Source organism: Globicephala melas, chromosome 2 (genome assembly GCF_963455315.2).
Source record: "Globicephala melas chromosome 2, mGloMel1.2, whole genome shotgun sequence".
In the NCBI taxonomy this organism is placed as follows: domain Eukaryota; kingdom Metazoa; phylum Chordata; class Mammalia; order Artiodactyla; family Delphinidae; genus Globicephala; species Globicephala melas.
In genome coordinates this window covers 15,198,547-15,219,055 of record NC_083315.2, presented here as the reverse complement: position 1 = coordinate 15,219,055, position 20,509 = coordinate 15,198,547, and the positions used below count along the sequence as shown (strand labels likewise).

The 20,509-nt window shown below is 38.8% G+C and overlaps 1 protein-coding gene across 1 annotated transcript in view; it reads left to right on the top strand.

The window, feature by feature from the left end:
* Positions 1-20,509, top strand: part of MALRD1 (MAM and LDL receptor class A domain containing 1) — a 584,500-nt gene that overhangs the window by 536,079 nt on the left and 27,912 nt on the right. Inside the window, exons 38-39 of the mRNA XM_060293508.1 lie at positions 17,849-17,928; positions 18,021-18,117. Of these exons, the coding sequence (XP_060149491.1) occupies positions 17,849-17,928; positions 18,021-18,117 (177 nt within the window). The remainder of the gene's footprint in view (positions 1-17,848; positions 17,929-18,020; positions 18,118-20,509) is intronic.

The window sequence follows — 20,509 nt, the reverse complement described above, 5'->3', positions numbered from 1 at the left end:
CATATTTATTTCATTTTCGTCTCTCTCCACCACTTGTCTGCTTCATAGAAGCCATTTCTTCTTACAGTAGATCATTCTCTGGATCTTTGGATAATGTTCCTTTCACCTTTTCCTAACATCATATTTAAGGTGGCATATTTATTTTTCCTTGTGGACTGAGGTCAGTAAACAGAGTATATCAGGCGCCCACGTCCCCACTCCCCTTCTGCCTGGGTGATATGAAGCCCATCTCCAATCAAATGGGGGCGTTTGGTGATGGGCACAAGCCATCCCGTTTTCAGCTCTCCCTCATGGTGCTAACTGGTCCTTGGATCTGCCGACTTGATGAATGTGTTGCTGACTTGATGCTGAATTGTTTAAGATACAATGCACAGCGTAGCCTGAGCTATGGGAGGATTTTCTACCTAATTCCATAGTCACCTTCTGTGACTTGAGCTGTGAGGGCTTTATCTCACAGGACATAATGTGCCCCAAAATCAGTATCTTTGGGTCATGGTACTTTCTGGGGGTTCCCTCCACTGAAAAGACATAGAGAGGTGAAAGCACACCTTGGCAGTAATAAAATGACTCCTTGTTCTCCGTTAGGCACAGACTAAGCTTACAATTAAAGTCTGCTTGCACAAGATGTCGAAGCTTGGGTATGTTTGTTGTAATCTGCCTGAATTGTTATTTGAAGAAATTTCTCCCAGTCTCTGGCAAAAGGGGGACTATCAATTTTAGTTTGGGATTTCTGAGTTTTCTTCTTTTAGGGGGTCATCAGAGATATCCATACAAGGAGCTATAAGCATTCAGCCTAGTTTAATTGAGAATGTGTGCACTGAGTGGCCACAAAGCGCCTCTCGTCCCAGGCTGCAGATAAAGCAGTGAACGAGACAGTCATTACTGCGGCCGTCCTGGGCCTTGGAGGCTGGGAGGGAAAAGCTGCTCTTAACTGGTTATTACATGTTCGTGATGAGGGTATGAAAATGGAAGAAGAGGATACCAGGTGTATTTACCGAAGTCAGGTATCATTTCAAAATGCCCAAATTATTTTATAAGCTACCTTCCCCTTTCTCCATTTGAAAAAAACTGTTCTGTTTTTTCTTTGGTTTGCTTTGCTTTTGAGAGTTCACAGTAATTGTAATCACTTGAAAGCATCAAATATTTTCTCCCATAAGCTCCCAATCAAACAAAATAGCATGCTATGAAAATAGTGGCATTAATTCTAGAAGGTTTTTCTACTTCCCTATGTTTTCCTAAAAAAGGAAACTAATTAGCTACAGTGATCATAGTTCTTTAAAGGACTGTTTTACAATTGGACTTTCTTGTTAAACTATCTTTCTTCAGGTTCTTTTGTTTCCTTGTGGGAGGAGGTGGTAGATAACATCAGTTATTCCAATGCCATCATTCCTAACACACTAACAATTTTTCTTTGGTAGAAAGGAAAACAAATGACAGATTGATATTAACAACAATGCACTCACAGAGAGCAAACCAAGGGAGACAGCCTCACTTTCTGTTGTGCGAAACAGTGCATATACCGCTGTGGCACCATGGCAGGCACCACAATGGACAAAATAGCTGCTTCAGATAGAAAATTTGAGGTTTTGAATTAACTTTCCAACCTACAGATGGATTCAATGTAACACCCATTCCTTCATTATTTCCTTTAAAAAAAATGTATCTTAAAAATGTAGCATCTGTTAATACAATCACAGACTACTTTAATATGAAAGAGTATAATTAGCACATACTAAGTCCTAGGAAGAAAAAAATAATTGGGCAAGGTTTTGTCATATATTTTTGCTAGATATTGACTAGGTACTATTCAATACCAGCACTATATTGTATTTATAATTGAATACGTGTAGATTAACATTATTTAAAGGTTTGAATGGAAATTTAAGGACCTTTAAGATGAAAGTATTCATTGAGTCTACCTAACCTGCTCTTTGCTGGAGACTGAAAAAGAACACCAAGTACATTTCAGAGCAGCAGTACTTTGCAGGAGCAAAAAAGCAAAAAGATAAATAATCCTTTTATTCATCACTTGTTATAGAACAAAATCAAACATTATTGTTGAGTTTATATAGCATCATTCTTTTTGAAGAATTCAAAATATTTTCCGACTCTGGAAACAATTATATATTCACAGCGTTTGTTTTCTTTTTTTGTGTGTGTGGTACGCGGGCCTCTCACTGTCGCGGCCTCTCCTGTTGCGGAGCACAGGCTCCGGACGCTCAGGCTCGGCGGCCATGGCTCACGGGCCCAGCCGCTCCGCGGCATGTGGGATCTTCCCGGACCGGGGCATAAACCCGTGTCCCCTGCATCGGCAGGCGGACTCTCAACCACTGCACCACCAAAGAAGCCCCCCCCTTTTTTTTTAAAGACTCTTTTTTTTCTTTTGATGTGGACCATTTTTAAAGTTTTTATTGCATTTGTTACAATACTGCTTCTGTTTTATGGTTTTGTTTTGGGTTTTTTTTTTTTTGGCCCTGAGACATGTGGGATCTTAGCTCCCTGACCAGGGATCAAACCCACACCCCCTGCATTGGAAAGTGAAGACTCCACCACTGGACCACCAGGGAAGTCCCTTTACAGCATTTCTGAGATTTAAAAAGTATACTGTGAGTATTTGCAGACAAAGGTTTTGAGAGTTTAAATGATTTACTCAAGGTCATCCAGTTATCCAAGGAAAGAGAAAAGTTGGGTTTTTTAATTTCCAACTGCTCAGCTTTTAGCACTGTTTTGTACAGATCTGTATAAAACTTAGTAAAACATGATTCATGATTATGGTTCATCAAGGTGAAGCTTTGCCTGTCACTGAAGTCACCTCCTTCACAAAAGCAGTGAGAGTAAAGAAAGTGAGTCAAAATTACTCTGAAAACTCTCCGTGATAGCCCTTAATTTGCAGATAAGTGGCTGAGGAGATGGCTGGGTTGCTCTAGAGAAAGTCAAGGTGAAAACCCTCAAGAGAAGAGGCCTTTCTCCATCTTCCATGGCGTGTTAGCCCACAGAAGAGGAGTGTGATCATGGCTGGGCTCTGTGGGCCCGAGAGCAGGAAGGACTTTTAATGGGATCTCAGAGGAGGATGCCGATGATGAGTCTAATTTGGAAATCATTGGCTTTAAGTGTTAATTGAGTTTCAGGATGGAAGTGTCATAGCCTTCCTGTATCTCAAAGCAAACTGGTTTATTAATCTAAAGTTTTTATATAATAACTTTTTTTTAAGTAAGCACACATCTAAGTAAGAGAAAAGATTCAATGCACAGTGTTGTATAGTTTTGAAGATTTTTCTTTTTTTCTTTCATATAAAAGAGTAGTATTTTAATGTATTTATTATAGAAAAAATTTTAAATTGAGAAGTACATCAAACAGAAAACCTCAGAAATAATCAAAATTAATAGGTTGATGTACCTTTGCTTTAAAAATTAAGATTATGGACTTCCCTGGTGGCGCAGTGGTTAAGAATCCACCTGCCAATGCAGGGGGCATGGGTTCGATCCCCGGTCCGGGAAGATCCCACACCCAGAGGAGCAACTAAACCCGTGAGCCACAACTGCCGAGCCTGTGCTCTAGAGCCTGAAAGCCACAACTACTGAGCCCTCGTGCCACAGCTACTGAAGCCCACACGCCTAGAGCCCATGCTCTGCAACAAGAGAAGCCACCGCAATGAGAAGCCCGCACACTGCAACAAAGAGTAGCCCCTGCTCTCCGCAACTAGAGAAAGCCCGCGTGCAGCAACAAAGACCCAAGGCAGCCAAAAATAAATAAATAAATTTATTCCAAAAAAAAGATGCAGTTTAAAAAAAAAAAGATTGCACTGTGTACTATCAGAACTCTTCCTTTTGTACTTTACATCTTATGAACTTATTTTTGCATTTCATTTCAAAAGTTATTTTAAAATAATATTAATTATTCACATATCATTGAGCATTAGCCTTAATTCAAAGGCCATTACCTAGAGTCTTGGTAGATAAACAGGCACCTATTTAGGGTTGATTGTGTTAATTCTTTTCCTCCTGCAAGACATCGCATCCTCTTAAACTACTGAGCTACCCTGAGCCCTACTAAAACTTAGGCATTTCGGGCCTTAGCTTAAACGTTAGTATTTCTACATTTTTCTTCCTAGGTCATTTATTATGGCCAAGGATTTTCAATCTCATTTTGTAAGATATATTTGCTAACCTAACTCAGTCCCCCACCTCTGTCCATTTTCCCAGACTCTTTCCTTCTGTCCCCCGGTCTCTAGATGTACAGTCAGCAAAATGTCCCGTAGCCTCAACAACTTCACCTCCTGGCCACCACGGAAAACAGGCTGTGCCTTGAGAACTCGGCCCTCTGCCTGTGCTGTTTGCCGCTCCTCGTTGTTGCTAGCATCTGCCTTCCCACCTTTGATCGTGGCTTTCAGCTGTGTGGGTTGCCAGTCCTGTAATCATTCTTAGTGGCCTAAGGTCAGTGAGTTTATCTTCAGAATACTCTCGGTCCTTTCAATTCTCTGACTTCTCCCCAATTAGCTTTCCTTCTACACTTGCAGATCTCTTCCTTCTTATGGGCATATCCTGGACATTGTCACCACTGACAGCTTCATTATTTAGATTTCAAATAACATTGTTTCTGACTAATACTTCCAGACTACATAATCTACCTAACATATTCACTACAGTAGTCTTTGTTCTTATTTAGATTCCCAAACCATTGACTCCAAACTAGGTTTTACATTCTTCCTCATCTCCCTCGTGTCTTTACTTGCATTCTTACCAAAGTTAAATCCTATGGTCCATTATTAAAAGTATTCTCTTGGTAATATTGTCAACTCCTTTTCACCATTTCTCTCTGAACTATTTACTGGGAAAAACTCCACTTCTAAATGTACCTAACTGCCTGTCCTTTCTGTGAATACACCAGGGCAGCTAAATGTAGAGGAAGAAAATTATCAAAGCTAGTAGGTCGTGCATATATGTTTACCCCCATCTCTTTTCCAGACTCACCAAAATAACAACAACAAAGAATAAAAATTGTAAAAATCCACAAGGACGAGGCAGTGATGAATAGACAACAAAAGATAAGAGAAGTTGATAACATTTTAAAAGGGAAACATAGGTGAAGGATGACTTATCTGAGTGGAACAAGCTGAAGCCTAAGCACCTGCAGAAGGGGCTTCCAATGAGGCATAAGTGCATTCACCCCATAGACACCCAACAGGGCCCAACAGTTGGAGGACTGAGTACCTCAATGGCAGAATGGAGCACTACGTTGGAAAATAACTTGTTGAAAGCCCGTAAGGAGTTGTTAGATATCCAAGCCCCAGCTGTACCCACCCATTCAGGAGATGTATTCTCTGGAGAAATTGTGTCACTCTGGATGCAAGAAGAGTAGGTTCAGCAGAGAACAGCCATGAGCTGCTGCTTCAAGAATTGCCAGTTTGCATTTTTAATGATGAAAACCTTGTTTTTCTTTTCCTTTTCCTTCACAGCCCCCCAAACTCCGGCAGTTAGCTTTATATCTTCCCCATGCCAAACTTCCACCACCACCACACAGTGAAAGACTGAAGTCTCGCTCAGTTGAGAGGCTAAATGACACCAGAATAAAGATGTACAAATTCTATAATAGGGCAGTGCCAAGAAAAGGAGGCTTGTTGCCTTAAAACGTAGCCCATTAGTCAACCAGTTCAGCCCATGCCAGAGACCCAGTGATCATCTTTTCAGGGCTTTACTCTTAGCACCTAGAAAGCTAAGAATAACCAAATGTAGAGGAAAGATGCTAATATAAAAGACAGATAAAACTAATAAATCAAAAGATTCAAGTAGAAAAATGGAATTCATATGAAACAGAAACAGTGTGGGGAATCTAAAGAAAAATGTTTAATTCTGTTTAATGTGCTCAGAGAGTTAGGAAATATATTATACCCGGTGTCTATAAAAAATAAATAGAGAAAAAAGAGCCTAAAGAAATCTAAAGTATCTCTCAGAATTTTAAAACATTAATAAAAATGTTGGCAGATAAAGGCAGAGAATTCTCCTAAAAAATAGAATATAAAGACAACATATGTGATAAAAAATAAGAAAATTTAAGGATCAATTCAGAAGGTTAGTATCTAAAAAGTAAGAGCTTCAGAAAGAAAGAACAGAGAAAATAAAGTAGGAAGAGAATTGTGAAAGAAATAATGCAAAAACTTCCCCAGACTGATGAAGTGTCAGGTACAGTGAGTGAAAAAAGAACCCTACAAAGACTGTCCATGGGGGAAGTTCAGAAAACCTGGGAATGACAACACTCTCCATGAATGTAACAGTTCACATACAAAGAATGAGGAATAATCCGAGAAACACTGGAAACTAGAAGAGAATGGAGGGAAGACGATACATCTTCTGGCTTATTTATTAGATAACATGATTTTCAAAACTGACTTCCAAACTAAAAATTGAATATGAGTGTTGTATTTCAAACAAAAGATCTCAAAAAATGAACATCCCAGGCTTCCCTGGTGGCGCAGTGGTTGAGAGTCCGCCTGCCGATGCAGGGGACACGGGTTCGTGCCCCGGTCCGGGAAGATCCCACATGCCCCAGAGCAGCTGGGCCCGTGATCCATGGCCACTGAGCCTGCGCGTCCGGAGCCTGTGCTCCGCATCGGGAGAGGCCACAACAGTGAGAGGCCCGAGTACTGGAAAAAAAAAAAAAAAAATGAACATCCCACCTAGTCTGTGCCCTAACAAAATGAAGGAGGAAACCGAGGAAGAGGAGGAAATGGGATCCAGGACACCGGGGTGATGTTCAAGAGAAGTCCCAGAAAAGTCCCTGGAAAGCAGGTCTAGAGAGTAAGCAGTCCAGGTTGGCCCAAAGAATCAACCCAAAGGGGACTTCGGAAGTCTCCAAAAGAAATAGTGTCTTAATAGTCTGTCTGATATTTTAATCTAGTGGAAAATTGTATTAAGAAGTTGTTGGAGAGTTTAAGAATCAGCCATAAAGCCTAGAAAACTTAGCAAATTAAAATAAATTGGATAATTAGCTCCAGGAAAAAAGCAAAAAATCAACAAAAGTAAACGGATGGTTAATTTTCGTACACTATTGGCTCAGCAGTTAACAGCAATATTTATGTAGTAATAATATTATAAACTCTGAATATGGATTTAATTATATGGAATGCTGGAGGGAGGGCTCTAAGAGGCAGTGAGTAAGGAGCTGCTGGTTTTATAACACAATGAAATTTTTAGCTATAACAATAAAATAGATAAATCAAAACCACCACATATGTGTATCATTAATAAAAATAGAGGTTCACACTAGAAGAAACAGTTAAGGAGATTGAAAGTATTTGTCTTAGAAGCTTAAGACTTTTAGTGCAACTTGAGTTTTTGAACCATATGCATGCAATACTGTAATGAAAATATAAATATAACAAAGTCCCCCGGATCACACACACACACACACACACACACACACACACACACACCCTAACCGTAACCCTGTTTGAGGTCATATTTATGACCTCAAATGAGCACTCAGCACTGCTTGAACATGCTGTTATATGCTTCTAGATTGAGTGCTTTTTGAGTCAGAAATTACTCCAGTTTCATGCATTTTCCTCTCTTCCTCAAGCCCCCCACCCCAAAGTACCATCACTGCCAATTAATTACCCTCAAATTTCTTTATAAGATTTGTTAGCAGAGAACTCCCAAGTCTTTCCATCAGCAAATGACCCATTCTTATCCATATCCTATCTCAGAAAAGACCCCGTTCCCCATGGGCTCTGGAGCCCATTCCTTCTCGCACCCCAAGAATTTCATCACCCCCTCTCTCTTTATCAGACAGCAACCTCTCCATATCTACTGAATTATCAACAAACATGCTCTCTAGCTATACCCTTAAAATAAAGAAGACAACACAGCCCTCACTTGTTCCCACTTGCTATTCCAGCTCCCAATAAATCCATCTTATCCTCTTCAAAGTGTTGTCCACGCTCAGTGTCTCCAACTTGGTCCTTCCATTGGCACTGCAACCTCTCTAATTCCACCATAAACGTAGTTACTGATGTATTTGCTTATTGTCTTTCTCTACACCCCCCTCCCTCGATAAAATGTACACTTTGTGAGGACAGGACTTTGGCTTTTATGCTGCTATCCCAACACTTTGGGCATAGCACCTGGCCCTCAATAAATATCTTCAAACAAATGAATTAAGTATCAAATCTTTGTTTCAAAACAACACAGTGATTTTTAAAAAGATGTTTTAGTGCATAATATATGGTACACAATATTGGACATACAGCATGACAATTACTTGAATACTTTTAAAAATACATTTGATTTAATACAAATATGCAATGCAAATCAAATGAAAAGACATAATTATTTTGCACTAATCTATGTTTATATTATATATATAAATATAACATCCTACAAAAATAGTTAAATATTTAGTAACATAATCACAACCAATACATGCTACATGTCAGTTCTAATTGCTTAAAAATGCCATTTTTAGTGCATGTTTATTTCCTTGCAAATGTAGTAAGGTGCTCAGAAATCATTTAAACTATATATATTTTTTTTTTTAATTTAACGGGAAATGCTTATTGCTCTGTAGATGGGACGTCACAAAATCGTCTAATATCGGGATTTATTGTAACAGAAACTGCTGAAACCTAAGGAGAGATGAGGCAACGTCTCTTTGGTAAAGATCCGTCAGCATCACCAGCTTGTTCTTGCCCTGACTTTTTCTTTTTTCCAATTTCTTTCTCCTGCTATGTACCTAGAGTATCCCAAGCCAGGTGGTTAACGACCTGTTATCCTTAAAATTTATGAGATTTTCACAAGGTGAAATAGCCTCTAACAGAGTCATTTTTCTTCCGTTGCCAGCTGCACCACCCTATTCTTATTCAGAGAGTCCACCCACAGAGGTGGTCACCCAGAGCTCCATCCTCACCAGGTGTTACACATGAAGGACCATCATTCTTCATTATGTCTAAGGGTGTGAAGTTTTAAGAGATCATCACATACTCTAACAACAAAGATATATAAACAATGGAAATATATGTGTTTGTGTAATCATTTTTTTCTGTATTGTATTTGGGGATTTTTGCACATCTTTGAGTGAGATCGATCTGTGATTTTGTGGGTGTGCTATACTTGATTTATGTAGCAGAGATATGTAACTTTATGGAACAAATTAGTTAACCTTTCTTTTTCATATGTTGAGAAAGGAATTAGAAGGGAATTAGAAATCTTATAAATTTTATAAATTTCTAATTACAAATCTTATAAAGAAATTTGAGGGTAAGTAACTGGCAGAGATAATTAGCTAGGAATTATCTGTTTATTAAACATTTGAGAGAATTCACCAGTAAATTGATCTAAACCAGGAAATACGTTAGGAGCTTTTTCATTAATAACAAAACGGTTCTATTGTTATTATCCATTTTCTACGTTTAGAAGAGTTTATATAACATGAGGATTATTTATTCATTAACAACTTGAGAAAATTCATCAGTATAGTGATTTAGAGATAGAAACTCTATTGAAAGGAATCTGTGGATAATTTAGAACAATAGGTTCTTCTACTATTTTTACTTCTCTCTCACAGGGTCCTCTGCTTCTTGTACAGATTGATTTGCCTTTTACCCATGAGTTAAAAAATCTTACAGCACAATGTACTCTTATATTCAGATTGTTGGTAATTTATGTAGGATTTTGGCATCTCTAAGTGACATTGCTCCCAGGTTTTCTTCTGTGCATGATATTTTTTGAGGTTCTGTTACCAGACAAGCGTTAGATCTCTGAAGTAAATTGGGTAGCTTTTTATTCTCTGAAACGGCACATAAAGCATGAGAATTACCTTTTCTAGAAACTTGGAGAGGACAAAGCAGCCGAATAGCCTGATCTTGAAGCAGTTTTTAAGGCTTTTTCAGTATCATATGTGTTATTGAACTACTCTAGATCTCTACTGCTTACATTAATTATATAATTTATAGTATCCTTGCAAAATCATTCATTTCGTTGAGGTTTTCAAGTTTCTGTTTATAGAGCTTAGTATATAAATATGTATGTATATACATATAATACATAAATAAATTTATTTTATATACATTATATATAATCTATATATATTTACATATTAACATTTACACTTACAAATATATGTTAAATATACATACATGTATAATATATACGCTTGTGTGTGCATGTGTGCATGAAATTTGAATAGTAACAAGTGCAGTGAAGAAAAATCATTAGGGTAAGCAGGTTGCTAGGAAGGGATGGGGAAGGGATGATGGCAGTGATGTATTTTAGATAAACTTGCTGATCAAGGCCTCTCTGAGAAGGTGTAATTTGAGTCAAGATCACAATTCCATGGAAGTTCAAGCTATTCCAAGATTTGGGCACACTACTTAACTGTCAGGAAAAGCAGAGAACAGGAAGTCCCCGAGGCAAGAACAAGCTTAGTGTGTTTAGGGAAGAGCATTACCAGACAACATGTGGTCTAATAGATTACGATGCACCTAGAAGGCCTAGCATACAGAAGGTGTTCAATAATTACTCACTGAGCAAAGAGTGCAGGGTTTAGACTTTTTTCTCAGTGGACTGGAAAGTCATTAGAAGATTCTTTGTTTTGTACTGAGCAAGTAGAGGGCCTTGTTACTTCACCAAAAGGTCAAAGTGGGTCCTGAACACCCGTGGATTCTCACCCTGGGCTTTGTGAGTACTCTGGTTAGTGGACGTTCCTTCCAGAGGCTGACAATTCAGTGTTTGTTCTTTCTAATTTTCAGCCTTACCATCTTGTGTGTTTTCGTATGTACTTCAGGGCACATATATTCAATGAAGGAGAGAAAGCAAGAAGAAAGACTTGCTGGAATTAAGTCACAATCTGTGTTTTAAAGGAAAATTCTTTCACACTTCATAGGATGACAGGAGAAAAAGTTCAGAAACCTATTTCTTGCTAGTTTACGCTCCACAGCAAAAACGTAATGCCTTTATCATCTTTATCTTAGAACAAGACTGGTTTCTGTTGACTTGCAGCCATTTTCAGTTGCCCAGTTTGTGAATTATTTAGTTTCTTTGCTGTTCTTTCCCCCTTCCATCCAACTCCAGGGAAATAATACTTCATAACAGTTGAGGAAAAAAGCGGACGTGAGAAGCTCAAAACATCAATTTTGGGAGTTTTCTGGGGGTTTTTTAGTGTCACATCAGCTATCTGTATGAGCAAAAGGGGAAAAGAAGGACAATTTTTATCTGCTTTATTTCTTCTCTGAAGTAGTTAAAGTTGTTTCTATTGTAACAATTTGAAATAACATGAATGTGCCTCCTCCCTACCTTTGCAATTCTGTGCAACTTGACTACCAATCCAAGTGGACATTGCAGTAAAAGCCACACAGGAGCCTGTGATTTGTATTTTCAAGTAATCATCCCCTAAGGACAAAATCTGATCACATATACGCTGCTTTTTTGTTAGGAAATGGAATATAGTAAGAATTTTATAAATATTCATACGGTGCGATGACAAGAGCATAGGTGAAGCAGTTTCGAGAACCCGAATTGTAGCCCCATTAGGGGCTACCTCAATTGTCCCACTCCCCTTCTGCTGGCACAGGCTCAGCCTAGGGATCAGAAAGCGCTCGGTCTGAGCTGATGCTTTCATGCAAAGTTGGGACGGCACTACTTTCTCCCCCTTGGAGTACTTCCGATGGGTAGAAACCACAGAGGATGGGGCGGGCGGGGTGGGGGTTAGAAATGTTCATCACAGGCAGCGAGCATCCTAAACACCTGCTCTTCCTTCCCCTCCCTGTATAACTGGCTCAAGAGCCTCCAGGCATATTCAGATGTAAAAATGCTTTTTAAATGGCATAATTAATAAGTCATGAAAATAGAAGCTGTGGCAATGTCTTTTCACCACTCCCTAAGTCTTACTGTTGCTCAGGCAGGGATGGAGACAGGGCAGTTGTCAGATGCCAGCTCCCTGGAGGGCCAGTATGTTAGGTCAGGGAATGGTCAGGACCATGATTTACACCAGAAAGCAAGAGGCTGGGTATCAAAGAGCCTGACATAGATAACACTTTACCTTACCTAGATAATACTTTACAGTTAGCAATGTACTTTCACATGCATTGTTTTATTTAATTCTCCTACACCTCTTGTTAGGTGAGTTGTAATTCTTACTGTTTATAAATAGGAAACTGAAGTGATTTGACTCTCCTAAAGCCACATAGCTAGAAAGTGGCAGAGTCTAGCCTGAAACCCAGGTGCCCTGACTCTCATTACTTACTCTTTTCCCAGCTCTACATCTGCCTCCCCTACACCTAGATGTTTCCAGGGTAAAGCTTAATGTGATAAATGGGAGTTTTCAGACCATGAGGATCACGAATATCTCCACTGTTTCTCTCCTAACATACAAAAATTGCGAGGTTGACTGCTATTATAAACAACTATATTCCAACTTTAGGAAGACCATGGGGAAGCAAAACCATGTAGTGAACAGAGTGCCACGTGAGAGCCAAAGAGATGTAGTTTAAAGTCTAGTTCAGGGTGTACCTCTGGTGACTTACTGCTCAACCACTCTGGGCCTTTATTTCCTCAACTATGAAATGGGGAAATAACTCTTATCTTGTAACATTAGTGTTCCACAAGTAATACATTAAAGCATTTAGAATATTGTTTAGCACACAGCAGGTGTTCAATTCAATCTCTATGGGGCTTAGTATATTGTAGTTTTCTGAAGCATGAATGTCATTGTAGGATGCTATTGGTTTCTATAAATGATATTCATGGGCTTCCCTGGTGGCTCAGTGGTTGAGAGTCTGCCTGCCGATGCATGGGACGTGGGTTCGTGCCCCGGTCCGGGAAGATCCCACATGCCGCGGAGTGGCTGGGCCCGTGAGCCATGGCCGCTGAGCCTGCGTGTCCGGAGCCTGTGCTCTGCAACGGGAGAGGCCACAGCAGTGAGAGGCCCACGTACCGCAAAAAAAAAAAAAAAACTATAAAATTAGAGTAAGTATGGATGAAAAAATATACTGCAGTAAAGAATTGGGAAATCTAGAGGTTAGTTTAGCATCGCATTAATAATCTGAACATAATTCAAACATATCTCTCGAGATCCCATCAGTCATAGATGATTTCTATATATTTAGATAACCATTTTCCTCTGAAACATTGTTGTACAATACATACATAAATGTGTAATGCTTTGGAATAAATATAACTTAATATATCAGCTGTTCCATTCATGTCTAGTTGAGATTGCACATTTTTTCACTTTCTGGCTCTGGAAAAATAGATTCTTGAAGCTATTTTTTTTTTTTTTTTTTTTTTTTTTGCGGTACACGGGCCTCTCACTGCTGTGGCCTCTCCCGTCGCGGAGCAAAGGCTCAGGATGCGCAGACCCAGCGGCCATGGCCCACGGGCCCAGCCGCTCCACAGCACGTGGGATCCTTCCGGACCGGGGCACAAACCCGTGTCCCCTGCCTCGGCAGGCGGACCCTCAACCACTGCGCCACCAGGGAAGCCCAAAGCTATTTTTTTCATTTTCTTCTTTAGCACTTTTCTTTACCTTTCTTATACTTCATATATTTTATTTTCTGCTTTGTCTCTTATTTATTTTGAAATGTGTTTTTTATCTCCCAAGTTTATGCTCCTATAAATTCTCAAGCATGTCTTGCCCATCTTTTTTATATCTAGCAGACCACCTTGCACATAGTAGACATTCAATAAATATTTTATGAATAAGGGATTATTGATTTAATGAGGAGAACTTCAGGGATCAAAATGAAAGAGTAGGAAAACTGGTTTTGTGTGTGTGCTCATAATAGAAGACTAAACTCAAACTGGCTCAAACAAATAAAGAATTTATTGACTCATGTATCTAAAAAGTCTAAACCCAGAGCAGGCTTGAAACAGGAATGGACTGGAAAGTTTTCAATGCCATTAAGGTTGTTCCTCCATTTCTCCATGATTTCCTAGGCTTGTCTTCCTGTTTGTTTTATCCTCAGGCTTGCTTTTGTAGCAAAATGGTAGCTTCACAGGGCTATACTCTTCCTTTTTCACATCAGAGTTGGGCAGAGGACATTTCTTACCACAAGTATCCATCAATATGTACCCACTGGTGACAAAATTCTTACTGGACAAACTTATGTCCATGTCTCTCTATGAACCAATCACTGTTGATTTTAGGAATGCATTGGACAGGGTCCTGAGGCAAAAGGCTACACCAAGGAAAATGAGATTAACTCTAGAGGTCAGGTTGTGGTTCCCTCCCAACCAAACCATAGACATGCTTATGATTTGGTGGAGGGAAGGGAAGGAGTGTGGGTGGTTAAATGAATCTGGGGGATAATTAAGTGGTAGTGTGAACTTCCACCATTCTAAAAATAAGACTGAAATTCTCCAGTGCTATACTTACACCCATCAGGTATATGAAATAAGTGATAAAACACACAGCCTCAGATTAGCTCAGAATAAATCAAATTTTCCTCAAAAGCTTTTTCTTATGGGTGCTTTCTGAATAAAAACAAGTCATTTTCTTCCCTTTTGTCAAGTTATCAGTTAATTTTTTTTCATTAAACCGATTCTTATGACTCATTATGAAAAAGAAGACCTCCAACATAATTTCATCACATCTAACATTTCTTTCTTCTTGACATTAAAACAAAACAAACATGCATTCTAATTTAGACTGAGGTATCCTAGTCTTTAGCACAAATATTATAAAATGTTTATCATTCTCATGGATCCTTTTGGATTGCACAATAGGTGGAATCACCATTGCATTCGATCTTGTTTAATCATAAAATAGCTAAAACATTACCTAAAAAGGGCTATCTAGTCCTTAATTGTCAAGCAAATAAGGTGACTCTCATTGCCACATTCTTTTAGGGACCTCACTCTTGGCACCAATTATGCAGCACTCCCCACACCCTCCGGACTCTAACAGCCACCCAGCTTTCACACAGCTGTGCCTGGAATGGCCACTGGGACTGGTCTCCTCTGGTTGGCTGGCGACCGCTTAGCCAAAGCACACCCAGTTCTTCCCAATATCTCATCCACTTACCCTATCTGATTTCTCCCCACAAAAGCCTTTGCCCTTCACCCCCAACAACTATAATATTACCCAACACGCTACTACTAAAAACAACAATCTTCGCATTATCTCTTCAGGAAAAGTCAGTCTCTTATTTTTCCTTTGGTATGCTAATATTGCTGATTTGCTAAGGAGAAATAAATAGTTGAGTGAAATATCTACGCTTCCCTACCAAGATTGCCTGTGAAAAGTAATAAGAAGATGACTAGCCTTTTCTTTTTAAAACGTCTTAATGATCTTTAATAGAGATCTGTGGTCACCTTGGAGGAGATGAGTCCCCCAAACTGCAGAGCAGACAGGACAGGATGCTCAATTTTCACTTCTAGCTTGCAGTCCTCAGGCAGATGGGACCAGAGAAATTCCTTTCACTGCCATTGCTCGAAGCAAAAGGAACTTCAGCATGCCAATTCTAGCATACCATCACTACAGGTCTCCGTGTTCCAAGACAAGAATTGAGGACCCACCCCATTCAGGAAGATTTTAAGGGAGTCCAGGCAAAATGTGAAGGACTTACATGCAGATTCACATTGCCAACCTGAGAACTGATAAGGAATACATATTACAGTTTATGAGAATAAAAAACAAATACTCCAATCTTAAACATTCTAATTTATTTTAATTTGAATGTCAGAGGCATCAAAAACAATCAAATTATCTTAAATTTCTACTTTTTAAAGAGTATTTACTAAGGAAAGAAGGCATTCTTATGGGCCTCCTTGAACCACTAAGCTTTTTTTTTTTTTTTATCAAAGAACAAAGGGAAGGGAGAACAGAAAGTTTAGTTGGTTAACGAATGAGATCTCGTGTTAATCTTATTTTATTTTACTTTTTTACATCTTTATTGGAGTATAATTGCTTTACAGTGGTGTGTTTCTGCTTTATAACAAAGTGAATCAGTTATACATATACATATGTTCCCATATCTCTTCCCTCTTACGTCTCCCTCCTCCCACCCTCCCAATCCCACACCTCTAGGTGGTCACTAAGCACCGAGTTGATCTCCCTGTGCTATGCGGCTGCTTCCCACTAGCTATCTATTTTACGTTTGGTAGTGTATATATGTCCGTGCCACTCTCTCACTTTGTCACAGCTTACCCTTCCCCCTCCCCATATCCTCAAGTCCATTCTCTAGTAGGTCTCTCTCTTTATTCCTGTCCTACCCCTAGGTTCTTCATGACATTTTTTTCCCTTAAATTCCATATATATGTGTTAGAATATGGTATTTGTCTTTCTCTTTCTGACTTACTTCACTCTGTATGACAGACTCTAGGTCCATCCACCTCATTACAAATAGATCAATTTCGTTTCTTTTTATGGCTGAGTAATATTCCATTGTATATATGTGCCACATCTTCTTTATCCATTCATCTGTCGATGGACACTTAGGTTGTTTCCATCTCCTGGCTATTGTAAATAGAGCTGCAATGAACACTGTGGTACATGACTCTTTTTGAATTATGGTTTTCTCAGGGTATATGCCCAGTAGAGGATTGCTGGGTCATATGGTAGTTCTATTTGTAGTTTTTTAAGGAACCTCCTTCCTGTTCTCCATAGTGGCTGTACCAATTCACATTCCCACCAGCAGTGCAAGAGTGTTCCCTTTTCTCCACACCCTCTCCAGCATTTATTGTTTCTAGATTTTTTGATGATGGCCATTCTGACTGGTGTGAGATGATATCTCATTGTCGTTTTGATTTGCATTTCTCTAATGATTAATGATGTTGAGCATTCTTTCATGTGTTCGTTGGCAGTCTGTATATCTTCTTTGGAGACACTAAGCTTTTTATATTTAGAGAAGCTATTTCTTTTTTGAAGAAATTGCTATTGGTCATTCAGATTTTCAAATTCAAAAGAGAGACTGAGAAAAAAAATATATTAACTGTGTGCCGAAGAAGCATTGCTTCTAACACACCACTTTTAAGCACACACATTCAAAAGCTAGTTTTTAATCCTGTTTTATAGCATGTACCATGAATTTGGCAGGAAATTCAACCAAACCCTTGTTAACTTGTATCCTGTTATTTCTGGTAAACAAGAATGTATACCTAAGCTTTCACACTCATATGCAAACACACTCCACCAGAGAAATTCTGGCACATTCACTGCTTAGAAATAAACCTCGTCTCCCTTTGAGGCACAAACTAGTCTCCAATTCTGAACTTTCTGAAGGCCATCCATATCAGAGGACATGTCCCTAGTGTTACAAGTTTCATCACGTATATCGCTAAATATAGCAGAGGTAGTGAAATCCTCTAGGACTGATGGTATATCCAATTTGATCCTTAACCTGATTCCAAATCCATGAACTTGAAGGATCATCCCCTTGTAACGAGAAATAAAAATACTCTCTGATTTATATTTATGTTAATCTATAATTTGAATATTCTCTATTGGTATCTGAAAGAACTGAAATCCATTCACTGTTGAAAAATGTGTAGCTTTTGAGTTTGAGACAAATGAAAAAGTAAAGTAATATTGGACACTGGTGAAAAGTGAAGTCAATTTTTGAAAGCAAGAAATTAGCCTTGTTCTCACCTTATAGATAAAGAAATCAAGCCCCCACCTTACAGATAAAGTTAAGAAGGGAATAAATATTTTAAAAAATCATCTTACACAATAATGTGAAAAGAATACAATTTAATTATGTTTTTGCTTTGGTTTAACATTTTTGGTTTCGTATCAAAGTTACCCACATTCCTGGTATCTCATTGTTTATTGACATTCATCATTTTATTCCATGACAATACTGCTAACATATGTTTCTACTTCTTTTTTTGCCAACTATTACATTTTATCTCATTTCCAGATGTGGACAAGGATGGAAGGGAAATCGTTGCCATGTCAAGGTTAACCCTCCCATTGCTGATTTCACGGACACTCAGAACAGTAGGTTACATTCTGACCACAGTCACTTGAGTTTTGGAGTCTCTAATATTTTTCACTGAATATTTACATTTTTCATTGGTTTGACATTCCAGATATATGGACCCTCCTGGGTATTGGATTCGCTTTCCTGACGACTCATATAACAGTAGCGGTCTTGTGTTTTCTTGCCAAGAGAAAAGTACCAGTAAGGTAAGTGATGCCTTTGATTGCTGTGGCAGACCAATTTTCTGAAACATTTCATTTGCTATATTTTCATTTCATCCCATATTACGTACTGGTAACTTTAGTTTTCCATACTTTATGGATTTATTTTTCTGAGTAGAAAGCAAGAGCTACTTAATGATAATCCCTCTTGTTTTAAATAAAAAGCATTAAGTTTACTTTTCCAATTCTGTTAGGAACATTTTTGATGACACCAGAAAACAGAATCTGACATTCTCCCCAAATTAAAAAGGCATGAGCTGCTGGATGTCCCACTTTCAGGTAGTGCCCGGGGAAGGCAGCACAACTGCCAAAGGGATCCTTTCTTGACTTGCTTAGGGAGGCTGGCTCTAAGCACCAGTGTTTCAGACCAAGACTCCCATGTTCTAGGCAACATACAGAACAGAGGCCAAGAGCTGCTGCAGCTGGAGGACCTCTGTGGGCTGGGCTCATGCATAACTAAGACCTCACAACCTACAGTGCCTTTCAGGACCCTGGGGCTTCCTACCCAATACCCATCTTCCCATCACCTGTGTGGGAAACACATCACCCCAATAATGAAAGCGATTGACTTTCCCATAAACTGAACAAGGTAAGGGCTCAGAATAAGATTTAATGAAAATTTTTAATGGATCTTTATTGGAGTATAACTGTTTCACAATACTGTGTTAGTTTCTGTTGTACAACAAAATGAATCAGCCATATGCATACATATATCCCCATATCCCCTCCCTCTCGAGCCTCCCTCCCACCCTCCCTATCCCACGTCTCTAGGTCATTGCAAAGCACCGAGCTGATCTCCCTGTGCTATGCTGCTGCTTCCCACTAGCTATCTATTTTACATTTGGTAGTGTACATATGTCCATGCCTCTCTCTCACTTCATCCCAGCTTACCCTTCCCCCTCCCTGTGTCCTCAAGTCCATTCTCTACATCTGCGTCTTTATTCCTGTCCTGCCCCTAGGTTCATCAGTACCATTTTTTTTCTTTTTTTTTTTTTAGATTCCATATATATGTGTTAGCATACGGTATTTGTTTTTCTCCTACTGACTTACTTCACTCTGTATTGCAGACTCTAGGTCCATCCACCTCGCTACAAATAACTCAATTTCATTTCTTTTTATGGCTGAGTAATATTCCATTGTATATATGTGCCACATCTTCTTTATCCATTCATCTGTCGATGGACACTTAGGTTGTTTCCATGTCCTGGATATTGGAAATAGTGCTTCAGTGAACATTGTGGTACATGACTCTTTTTGAAGTATGGTTTTCTCAGGGTATATGCCCAGTAGTGGGATTGCTGGGTCATATGGTAGTTCTATTTTTAGTTGTTTAAGGAAACTCCATACTGTTCTCCATAGTCCTTGTGTCAATTTACATTCCCACCAACAGTGCAGGAGGGTTCCTTTTTCACCCCACCCTTTCCAGTATTTATGGTTTCTAGATTTTTTGATAATGGCCATTCTGACTGGTGTGAGGTGATACCTCATTGTAGTTTTGATTTGCATTTCTCTAATAATTAGTGATGTTGAGCATCTTTTCATGTGCATGTTGGCCATCTGTATGTCTTCTTTGGAGAAATGTCTATTTAGGTCTTCCGCCCATTTTTTAATTGAATTGTTTTTTTGATATTGAGCTCCATGAGCTCTTTGTATATTTTGGAGATTAATCCTTTGTCCATTGTTTCATTTGCAAATATTTTCTCCCACTCTGAGGGTTGTCTTTTCATCTTGTTTATGGTTTCCTTTTCTGTGCAAAAGCTTTGAAGTTTCATTAGGTCCCATTTGTTTATTTTTGTTTTTATTTCCATTACTCTAGGAGGTGGGTCAAAAAAAGATCTTGCTGTGGTTTATGTCAAAGAGTGTTTTACCTATGTTTTCCTCTAAGAGTTTTATAGTGTCTGGCCTTACATTAAGTCTTTAATTCATTTGGAGTTTATTTTTGTGTATGGTGTTAGGGAGTGTTCTAATTTCATTCTTTTACATGTAGCTGTCCAGTTTTCCCAGCACCACTTATTGAAGAGGCTGTTTTTTCTCCATTGTATGTTCTTGCCTCCTTTAAATGAATTATCTCTTGCACACCTGATTTTGTGGTCAGAGATTTAGATTTGCTGCAAATCTCTGTGTCATAGAGCACTGGATAACTGCATTTTCATTGGTGCCAACTTGTATGTGCCTCCCACTTGAATTCTCCTCAGATGTCCAGTCTGCAATCATGTTAATTAGCAGACACCAATCTTGATATCATCAATTAAGGCAAATTTATTATAAAATGATAGTGTTTGTTAGAAAAAAATATGACATTTTAATCCATTACTATTAAGAAGATCTTACCCGACTATTAATTCTTTTTTTAATTTATTTTTGGCTGCATTGGGTC